Genomic DNA, 11,132 nt, shown 5'->3' on the forward strand with positions numbered 1-11,132 from the left:
ATTTTTCTATCAGGCACCTGCCCAGGCCTCCTGGATTTAGCTTCCTTACCTTTTTCCACACATCTTTCCGGTCATTCTTCTTACTTAAGGACCACTAAGAGGCAGGTACAGAGGCCCCAAACTGAGCTTTCTTTAAAAAAAAAGAGACGTGTCTCTCGTCTTCTTAGAAATGTAGTTCTGCTTTGGCCTTTTGCCATTCTGCTCCATATGCTTGCAGCAGTCAGTTTTGTCATGGTTAACAGCATTTCATATTTATAGGGCCAGACTTGGTGTGCATATATATTGATAGTAAAATGATGTTGGGGGTAGGGAACAAACCCCATAACCTTCCTTCGCTGCACATAACATATTTTTGCCATTCCCCTCTAATCACTGGAGTAAAGTTGGGAGAAAACAACTAAAAGCAGCAGACCCCAATAGCGTTTTGTTCCAACGCCTAGTGCACTTTTGATATAAGAGTAGCCCCACTCCCTGCTTGATGTATCACATGTATAAATTCAATCCATATTTGGCTAGATTTTATTCAGCCTTTTTCTGCTAGTTAACCTTTGCCCACCTGATCTTCATTTCTCTCTGATCATCCATGGACTTCTCTCCTCACTTTCAGGCTGTCCATTTTAATTAAGCCATAAACCTCCAGTGCTTTTATTAGTAAAGTCGCATATTCTCTGGTGCAAATGGTTCTGCTCTACGTAAGGAGTGGAACACAGGTGGGAACTAGCTTGAGGGCCGTATTGTGTACAGTGGTACCTCGGGTTAAGTACTTAATTTGTTCCGGAGGTCCATTCTTAACCTGAAACTGTTCTTAACCTGAAGCACCACTTTAGCTAATGGGGCCTCCCACTGCCGCCACACCGCCGGAGCATGATTTCTGTTCTCATCCTGAAGCAAAGTTCTTAACCAGAGGTACTAATTCTAGGTTAGCGGAGTCTGTAACCTGAAGCATATGCAACCCGAGGTACCACTGTACTAGGCAACCTTTCAAGGGCTATATGACAGAGTGGGGCGGAGAAATAAACGTAACTTTTGCCATTGTACAATACAGGCCTCTCCATCTAGAGAAGCAAGAGACATTATTTATAATTGAAATATACAGTCCTGTCAGGCAAAAACACCTGGAGTCCAAAGTAGGACCAGTGAAGGGTGAAGCCTAGGAAAAGGTTACAACAGTCTAAGAGCCATTTGCCCCTAAGCCTGACATTCCCCATCAGCTGGGCAGTCACCTCCAAGAGGCCAGTGGTTCCACTATTCGCTTCACTGCAGAAAATGTGGATTCTCTAATGGAATGAGGCCTGAAGTTGATAACAAAGTCCCTTGTCTAGAAGATGCACTTTGTACGCACTTTCATGTGAAATATATAGTTTATATCATATTTGATGGGTATACTTGAGTTATAGCAAGGAGGTGCTGTACAATTTTTGCAACTGCCTCCCATCTTTGCCCTATAAGGTCCTTGCTGCTTGTCAAAAAGTCGAGCCACTTTTGTCCCTAGAAAGGTAAAATGCTCGAGGGCTCATACTTACGGAAAAGCCATTTAAGTCAGATTGCACAGATATGTAGCATACGATTAATATAGCCAATTCCTATAACAAGGGCTGGCAGATACCTAAAACCACCCAGCATGTTGCTTCGGCCACAATAATCAATTCATCCTTTTTTTATTTACAATCTGTGTAGCTCGGATGTGCCACGAAGAGATTTAAGATTTCTCTCCTGTGACCCCCAGGTGGCAGCAAAGAAAGATCTCCTACTATCAGGCTCTGAGAAGACTAAAGTTTAGAGGCACCCTGATGATGAAAAGGCATACCTTCAACGCCCAAGTTAACCTATAGGAGAATATTCTTCCCAAATCTCCCTATATCCACTGCTAATCAGCAGACCTTCTCATGATAGCAAGCTAGTTAATGGATCATCACACCTACTTGTAGTTTATCTCACAGCAGCCCAGTTGCTTACAAGGGAGAAATAAGCTTGCAGGCTCAGCAGATTTTGCCTACAATAAAAAATCACCTAGAGTATTTCCCTCCTGCCTCTCATCCACTCCATCCCACCATTTCTTGGAATGTTGCCAGTGTTTTGGAAAGCTGCTGTGTTCTGTTCCAGAGATCTATAGAGACTCTTAACTGCAAACCCATAAATATTTGAAGGAGGAAGGGGAGAATACTGTATATGTGTGTGTACACACACACACACGAATCACATCAGCACTGGATATTTGTGAGGACTGTACATTTGTTTTAATAGCTGAAAACATTTACACAGTTAACTGTAGAAACAGCAGGTTCATGAAGCATTTTCCTCATTTTTGTCAAAAACATTCAAATAAAACCCGATCCAAATGGAACATGAAAAACACGAAAGCTAATATGGAGCCAAGGAGGAGCTGAGGGTTGCTATCATTAACAACAAAATTCCAAAAAGGAAACAGAAACACTGAATGAGGGAAGTTTAAGTATGCCATATAGCAAAACATGAAGTGATGCAGAGCAGGTAAGTCCCTACAACAACCAAGTCCTTGCACATGGGAGCAATTCAGGCATGAAATGCGGGCAGAAAGCAGTGAAACATCTCAGAAGAATGAACAAAACAGCGGGAGCTATTCTGGGCTTGCAAGGCATCAAGTACCCCCGTAAGCGCCAATGGGAAGTTAGGCTGCTTCAAGTCTATGGGTAGCTACAAGATATTCTGCCATTGCATCCTGGGTGCTTTGAGAAACCCATCAATTCATATAAAAGATGCCATCTTTATATATGCCCGCAATCACCGCTAGCCTGCAAACTCAAACTTTAGTAAGTCACGTATGTTGAACCTGCTCTTTCCAGGGCTACAATGTCAACTGTCCATTCCTAATCAATTCAGAAGAAAAGGCAATATTTAATTTTGTGCTCTGGAACCATTTCCAGCTTACTGTTTATCACAGCAACAGAGCTCAGATAAAGCCATAGCTAGGAGCCTGGATTTCTGGCTTCCTACAGCAAGAAACAGTGTACAAAGATACATGATGCAGGCTGACAACAGTCTCTGCTCTTTGTGGAGCTAATACAGTTTTAGAGTCTTTGCCCCTTTCTTTGAGCAAAGCAAAGCCACTCTTCAATTCACCGGGAAGCCCCTGGGAGCTTAGCTGTTTTCCCCTCTCTGCACCAACCACCACAGATGAATTCTGTGTGACTATGCAAAAGCAGCGCTTCCAAGGTGGTGAAATGTGCTCAGCTACAAAACTCACAAGGGACTGGTGGGTGGCTACATGAGGATGGACAAGCTGCAAAATAGATACAACATACACACAAAGGCTATGAGATTACGATGCTCTCCAAACTGCTTTGTTAGCATCCCTGAGCCCTGCTGTCTTCCGAGGGGGAGCAAGCGCCACGTATTCCTGTGTGAGGACAATTGTGAACCCAAGCTACGGTCCTCCCCTCTGTGTCGAGATGAGGTTTCCGGTGGCTTTTCAGATCCGCACCTGAAATCAGTTTCATTCTCTCTTCCGCACGTTAACCACCTCCAACGAGAGGGGAAACAGATCCCGGTAGTGACCTACGGAAAGCACAGACTGAGCAGAGACACTTCCCTTGGAAGTGGGTTAGTGGGGCATGGCTGTTATCCTCATGCTCTGGGAGGCTATGGGGTATGTCACCATGGGGGTGGTGGCGTGGCTCATGGTGATGCCCCCCAGTGGCTGAGCCATGGACACGGCCACAGGCGCTACGGATACGGCCACAGGAGCCATGGAGACTGGTGGAGCCATCCCCTGGGCTATGGTCTGAGCCAGCGCTGCTGACAGCGGGGTGATTTCTGGGTTCATGGGAGGCGCTGCGTTGCTAGGGGGAGCTGCCTGAGCTCCAGCTGGAGCCACCAAATCCTGCTGGGACACAGGCCGTGGCTGCAGGGCTTGGCTGCTCAGGGTGGTGTGAGTCTGGGCAATGCTGTGGTTATAGTTGGTGACGGTGCCCACAGTGGGTGCCAGAGTCTGCTCAGTAGCCGGGGCCGTGGTGCTGAGAGTTATCACCTTGGCCTGGTTGCGGAACTGGGCGTTCTGTTCCAGCAGGACCTCGTTGGTGGCTAGGAGGTTGTTGACCTGCTTCTTGAGGTCCTCCACACGTTTGCGGAGCATGATGTTCTCCTCTTCCAGGAGCCGGTATTCCACCGTGCGAGGACTGGTGAAGTTGTACTCGTAAGTCTCAAAGTGGAGCCCGTCTACCCGCCGCCGCTTCAGCACAGGGTCGTGGTCATCGAAGCACCGGTCAGAGTCGTACATGGGGTCATAGGGGTCGTATCGGCGCACAGGAGTGGTGATGCCCTGTTCCCGGGTGGCCAACCCCCGGCCGTCGTACTCATAATCCCGCTGAAGGTGCTGGAATTTACATTTGGCCCCGCGCTGGCAATCCCCCTTGAGAAAATCCCTGCAAATGGGGACTTCCTCCTTGCTGTTGGGGAGGTCGGCTGGGGAAAGGCCAAGCCCAGCTGCCACTTTCTGGCGAAGGCGTGGGGGTAGCTCCCCTGTCTTTTTGTAGCAGTCTTCGTCTTCCTTGGTGCCGTGGATGAAGCGGCAGTTGATGCGGACGCACTCCTTGTTCTGGAAGTCATGGCAGAAGATGAACTCATTCTTGCTCACTCCCAGGTTGGTCACCTCGTTCATGTCGGGATGGCGGAAACGGCAGCGCTTGCCCCGCTTGCAGACATTGCGTAGGAAATCCCGGCAGATGTCATCGGAGTTGGCACTTGCCTCATCGCTGCCGCTCCCACTGCCGTTATAGGTGTTGTCACGGTCAGGCATTTTTTCGTGGCCTTGTGCAGGCTGGGGGCCCAAAATCAGGTTACTGTGCAAGTACAAGAGAACAAGTAAGAAACGCAAGAGGGAAACCTGTCCAGTTAGATGATGATGATGATGATAATAATAATAATAATAATTTATTACTTCTGACTGGGAAGAGAATACACGATACATCGAACAACACTTTTTATCAGATCCAAATATTTTATAGTCTATATGTACATGTATATCCTCTCAACTATCAGAAAGAAATGACTTATTTGCTTGGACTGAATGGCTTCAATACTCCTTTTAGTTCCTCCTCATACTTTCCCCTAGTTCTATCTTTTGAGAACAGATGATCAGAACTAAACACTGCACTCAACTCACCCTGGAACTATATTACTGGCCTATATATGGGCATTACATTTTTGCTGCGGAGAAGGGGAACAAAACTGAATGAGAATTCTAAATGCTTACCCAAGACCGCAAAGGCAATATGATCCAACAACTGAAAAAGATGCTGCTATTTACTTTGTTGGATGATCAAGCATAGATTTCATTAAGTCTGTGGCTGCCTGCATAGGATCCAATTAAATTTCAAGGTAGTTTAGGATGTAAATATAACATAATCGCAGATGGATTGCATTCCCCTTTAACATTTGAAAGTAAGGTAAAAAAGGTAAAGAACCCCTGGATGGTTAAGTCCAGTCAAAGGCGACTATGGGGTTGTGGCACTCATCTTGCTTTCAGGCCGAGGGAGCCGGCATTTGCCCACAGACAGCTTTCCGGGTCGTGTAGCCAGCATGACTAAACCGCTTCTGACGCAACGGAACACTGTGATGGAAACTAGAGCGCATGGAAATGCTGTTTACCTTCCCACTGCAGCGGTACCTATTTATCTGCTTGCACTGGCATGCTTTTGAACTGCTAGGTTGGCAGAAGCTGGGACAGAGCACCTACTCTATTCCATGGACTCAAAGCAGCTCATAATAGTTTTTCTAAATCTTAACAGTCTTACCCCCGAAGGGTTCACACTCTGAGAAGTAAAATAAGGGTTTAGCAAGTATGAAAACAGAAGGTGTAATTAAGGTAATTACCGTATTTTTCGCCCCATAGGACGCACTTTTTCCCCTCCAAAAATGAAGGGGAAATGTGTGTGCGTCCTATGGGGCGAATGCAGGCTTTCGCTGAAGCCTGGAGAGCGAGAGGCATTGGTGCGCACCGACCCCTCTCGCTCTCCAGGCTTCAGGAAGCTATCCGCAAGCCTTGCAAGCCCGGCGGGAGTTCCCGCGGGCTCACAAGGCTTGTGGGCAGCAGCCTGCAGCCCGGGCGAGTGTCCGCAAGCCTTGCGCGCCCGGCGGGAGGTCCCGCCGGGCGCGCGAGGCTTGGGGCGGCAGCCACGGCTGGGGGGGGGGGAATATTTTTTTTTTATTCATTCCCCCCGCAAAAAACGAGGTGCGTCCTATTGGCCGGTGCGCCCTATAAGACGAAAAATACGGTAATAAACACAGGGTAAAATCTAGTGATAATTTTTTCTTCTGCGTAATTTTGTAGTTATGCACTACTACTTATTATTTCAATATGCAAAACACTGAGCTACAGCCTAATCACTTCACAAAGCTTTATTCTTATCCATAGTAATGAACGTCAGCCATTTACTTATACGGTAAATAAAGGGATACACTCAATGATGCCATATGAATAGGAGCTACTCTCTGTCCCTGATAACCACTGGGTGATATCCAATTAAGGCATAATCGAAGCAGACCCACTGAATTCATGTGCCAGATTGAGTTCTATGCACTCATAGAGTAGAACAGATATCTATACTGAGGAATTTCCCCCCAATCAGATCTACAGTCTGCTGTGGCACAGCCCAGACCAAGGTTTACCAAATGGCCGAGAACTATTTGTGTGTGTAGCTTGGTTTATGGCAGGCTGCTGTTTTACAAGGGAGGAGTGAAGCTAAAACAAAGAAAATGAATGACTGCAATTCTTTGAATCTTGAAATCAACAAGGATTTCAACTTGCTACATGTATACCCAACATTCCTAGCAATGCTTAGAAATAATTCTTTGAAGACTCAGATCACCATGAAGACTAGCAGCTTGAACTTTCAAACAGTTCACAAATGTGAAATCCTACATCAGATAAAAGAAGATCCTACCCATCTTCTGTCACAGAAAAGGCATGGTTAAAAAGTTGGACTCAAAGATTTGTGGAAATGGGAGGGCACCCAATTTACAAGCAAGCAGGGTGTGTGTGTGTGTGTGTGTGTGTGTGTGTGTGTGTGTAGTCTGCAGAAGTGGCAAAATCTAAAACAGGAAAAGGGTGAACAAAACCCCACACAAGAAGAGCATGCTTTTTCATTCTCATACTTCTGATTTTGCTTTAAAATTCCAAAGTAAGAGCTTAATGAAACGCCTATGGGGTCTTTTTAAAATCTGAATCTGCAATTCTATGCACACTTACCTGGGAGTGAGCCCCACTGAATTCAGTGAGATTTTCTTCTGGGTAGACGTATACAATATTACTCTTTACATTAATTTACAACCATGCCATTTCTAAATGATCACCAGCTAAAGCTCCAAACGCCAAGAATATTTAACTTCTGACCCCCAGCAGATCATATAGATAAATCATTAGTTGTTAGGAAGCCTAACTTTACCTTCATGACACAAAATTTTCAAAGTCATGCCAGGGTAGGTTACGGCAAGGATTCAGACTTGATTTGTCCCACAAGAGCTATAGAAAGAAAGATAAAAAGCCATGCATTAAAATCTTCATTTACATGCATTTGTCTTGATAGATCAAAAATATCCTATCGTATTCTCAGGATTTTTAACATAGATTTTAACTGTCTATTCTATGGACTTTTACCTTTTCACATTAATTTATAAAGAGCACCTATGTATCACCATAGACCCACTTCTGATATGCCAATAATTCTGAAGAGAATTGTAGAATGCACTTAGTTCATATGTCGTCCTGGCCAGGTCTGCTGTAAATTATACCACATAAAAGAAAAATGCATTTAAGAGCATGCCAAATGCTCCCCCCTATGGCTGCACAATGCAGAGAGGAAAAACAGCCTTTGAGGAAGGCTTAGTCACCATTACTATCATTCTGTAACAAATCTGTTAGTTTTTAAGGCACTACAAGACACTTCGTTGTTTCGTTACAATAGACTATATATAGCTACCCTTCCACAACTTATTAGTGAGGCATCCCCCCAAAAGCTCCTCAGAAACCCTAGGGATTCCACTTGTGTCTTTGAAATGAACCGTACATCCCTACTGTACTTCTGATCATTATGTGCTGTTTCCACGCAGTATGTGTTCTTAAGACACAACCATGATCTGCTTTTAGCAGTTGTGTTACAAAGATGGAGACGCAAACTTTATTAGGAACATATTGGACCAGTCAGATATGATGCCCCCACCCCATATCTTTCTTCAAAAGTTGCTGCTTCTTTTTATTTGGCGATGGAGCAGTTTGGCTGTTTTCTGTGAACTGGGTACCATCCTGCGGTACTTTTGATGACAGGCAACGTTGATCATGTGTGTGGTTTTGTGGTTTTGCTTTCTTTTTTTAAAAAAAGTAGAAAACTAAGAGCCGATCTCTTTGCCCTCGGTGTGGATTGAGGATATTTTCGGTTCAAGAGCAGTGACAACAACGTGACGAAGTTCTCCCCCCCTGGAAATCCTGGGCACACCTGAAATCCACAGCTCACCTGAAACTTCGCAGCATCTCCCGGCCTGACCCCCGCCCCCCCCCGAAAGAGCAACCCTAAGCCGGAGTGAAAACTTCCCGAGAGTCGTAAAGGGCCGAGGCAGGGCCTCAGCTCCCTCTCGGCGAGGGTCCGCTCGGCTGAAAGAGGAAGGAGACCCCGCGGCGAGAGGCCAAGGCAGGAGAAGGGGCCTCAGGGTCTCTTCAGGCTCGGCGGCCTTCGTCCCTTGGGGAACTCTCGAACCCCGAGCCGGAGCGAAGGCCACGCCAGGCATGTCACCCCCCACCCCACTCCAATCTCCCAGCCACTCACCCTCACACCGACCTCCTCTGGTCCAAACAAAGCGCAGCCCCTTCCGCCGTGACGCCCCTCCTGCCGCCGCCACCGGAAGTACTCTATGGTTCTTCCTCCGCGCGGGGCTGCGAGGGAGGGATGCGGGCGGCGGCGGTTGCCGTGGCAACGGGACTCCCTTTTCTCATTCTCTCCCGCCTCCCTGCATGTATCGGAGGGGACGAGGCGCTTTATACCCTCCCCCCCCCCCCAACAACACACACACGTTTTACGCTGCTGGGCTTTGTAACGAAACGTGGCGTGCGATGCATTCACGCTGCCGTAACCTCACCGTGGAGCCTTTTCCGATAGGATTTCTCGCCGCTACCCCGCAACTATTACACGGCCCCCGTTATTGTGCCCGCTGCTTATAGTCAGGGGGTCCCCCGGAGCCCGGCCTTTCATACAGGCCAGCTTTTAACCTATGAAGCGTTTTTTCAACTGTTCCGATTTCCAAGAGACCAAATCGTGTAACCAAGAGATAAGTCGTTTTGGGGAAATTTTCAATTGGCACAATTTAGCTATGGTAAAAACCTAACTCTTGCATGCGCCAGCCCAGCCCTCTGAGAACGGGTTTCTACACAACCATTGCCCTTTCCCAACTCTCAGCACTTTCTAGGCTAGGTCATACAAGGAATCGACTTGTTCTGTGGCTTGTATACTAAAATCAGGGGTTACTGAACTGGTTGGTAGAGATGGTCTGCAAACTTTTAGGCAATATGCAGTGCGTAAAAATACAATTAAGAATTAAGGCAAAAGACCCCTGGACATCAAAGTCCAGTCAAAGGAGAGAAAGGGGTGCAGCGCTTATCTCTTTTCAGGCCAGGGGAGCAGTGTTTGTCCGCAGACAGATTTCCGGGCCATGTGGCCAGCATGATAAACCGCTTCTATCGCAATGGGACACTGTGACAGAAGCCAGAGCACACTGAAACACCATTTACCTTTCCTCCCCATTTACCTACTTGCACTGGTGTGCTTTTGAACTGCTAGGTTGGCAGAAGCTGGGAAGGAACAATGGAAGCTCACCCCGTTGCAAATTTGAACTGCTGACCTTCCAATCAGCAAGCCTAAGAGGCTCTGTGATTTAAGACCATAGTACCTCAAGAATGTGGGTTAAACCAGAGCGCAGGACTTGCCGATCAGGTTGGCGGTTCAAATCCCCACAACGGGGTGAGCTCCCATTGCTTGGTCCCTGCTCCTGCCAACCTAGCAGTTCGAAAGCATGTCAAAGAGCAAGCAGATAAATAGGTACCGCTCCTGCGGGAAGGTAAACGGCACTTCCATGCGGTGCTCTGGTTCGCCAGAAGTGGTCATGCTGGCCACATGACCCAGAAGCTGTCTGCGGACAAACACTGGCGAGTAAAGCGAGATGAGCGCCGCAACCCCCGAGCCATACACGACTGGGACTTAATGGTCAGGGATCCCTTTACCTCAAGTATCATAAAGCATCTAATAAAGCACAGCAGCCGCAAGAGACAGAAAAATAATCAGGTGACCCACTCAGCAATTTACAAGTGGTCTGTGATGTTTATCCACTGTGCTGCATAACTTGATAAAGGTTCTCTAGTCTAGATCTTGAGTGTACAGTACTGTACTGCTCTCGTACAAGAGCAGAAACTATCCTGCCTGGGTGCCTAACCTACAAATCTAGAAGTCTGTCAAGCATTTCCCTTGTAAGCACTTGTGGACCATGAAGAGTTCTGAATTCAACATGATTTGACAATCCATTTGTATTGCTCCTTGTACCTTTCTTTTTTATGCAGTCCTTGTTTGCTAGCACCAGATTACTGTTTAAGGAACCATGGATGGTTGGATGGATATAACATCTGCATTAGAACAGAACTGTTATGGGAAGTGAGATGACAGTTGTGTTTTTCGTGATGAAAAAAACAAGCCAGATTCATGTAAATGAACTAAAACTCCAGTCTCGTGTTTCCAAAGCAGCCCAACCTAGCTAAAATACGGGTGCTGACAACCCCAATGTATTTTCCAACCACACATTTCACTTCATCTTACACTGGTAGTTACTGTAGGTCATGGATTCACATTCATGGGCATCATCTTGCTCTCAAAGTAGACCAGCAAGTCTTATCTCTGCCACATCTGAAGATGGCACAATACCTCCTATGAGCTCACAAGCAGAGACACTTGTATGGTTCAAAGCTATGCACCTGTTCATTCTGGCCCAAACAAAGGAGCAAAGTAGCTTATGGTGTTGGCCAGGTTAGAAGCAGAGGGTTGTATCAAACTGTTTTACTCAAGAGTAGGGATTAAAATTGGATATAACCCAGATTGCTTTCACTTAAAGAAACCTTTACA

The 11,132-nt window shown here is 46.5% G+C and overlaps 1 protein-coding gene across 3 annotated transcripts; it reads right to left on the bottom strand.

The window, feature by feature from the left end:
- Positions 1–2,214: 2,214 nt before the first annotated feature.
- Positions 2,215–10,906, bottom strand: ZC3H10 (zinc finger CCCH-type containing 10). Of its 3 annotated transcripts, none has more exons than XM_083598886.1 (3): positions 10,830–10,906; positions 7,422–7,498; positions 2,215–4,817 (listed from the first exon to the last, which is right to left on the bottom strand). In XM_083598886.1, exon 3 carries the CDS (start codon positions 4,772–4,774, stop codon positions 3,581–3,583), a length of 1,194 nt encoding a protein of 397 aa, XP_083455012.1. In that variant the 5' UTR covers positions 4,775–4,817; positions 7,422–7,498; positions 10,830–10,906; the 3' UTR covers positions 2,215–3,580. The 3 variants fall into 3 exon arrangements, with proteins under 3 accessions (XP_083455012.1, XP_083455013.1, XP_083455014.1); XM_083598887.1 differs by lacking the exon at positions 10,830–10,906 and adding an exon at positions 8,796–8,984; XM_083598888.1 differs by lacking the exon at positions 10,830–10,906 and adding an exon at positions 8,487–8,804.
- Between the last annotated feature and the right edge of the window lie 226 nt (positions 10,907–11,132).

This window comes from Podarcis filfolensis (genome assembly GCF_964270895.1).
Source record: "Podarcis filfolensis genome assembly, chromosome: 2".
Classification (NCBI taxonomy): Eukaryota; Metazoa; Chordata; class Lepidosauria; order Squamata; family Lacertidae; genus Podarcis; species Podarcis filfolensis.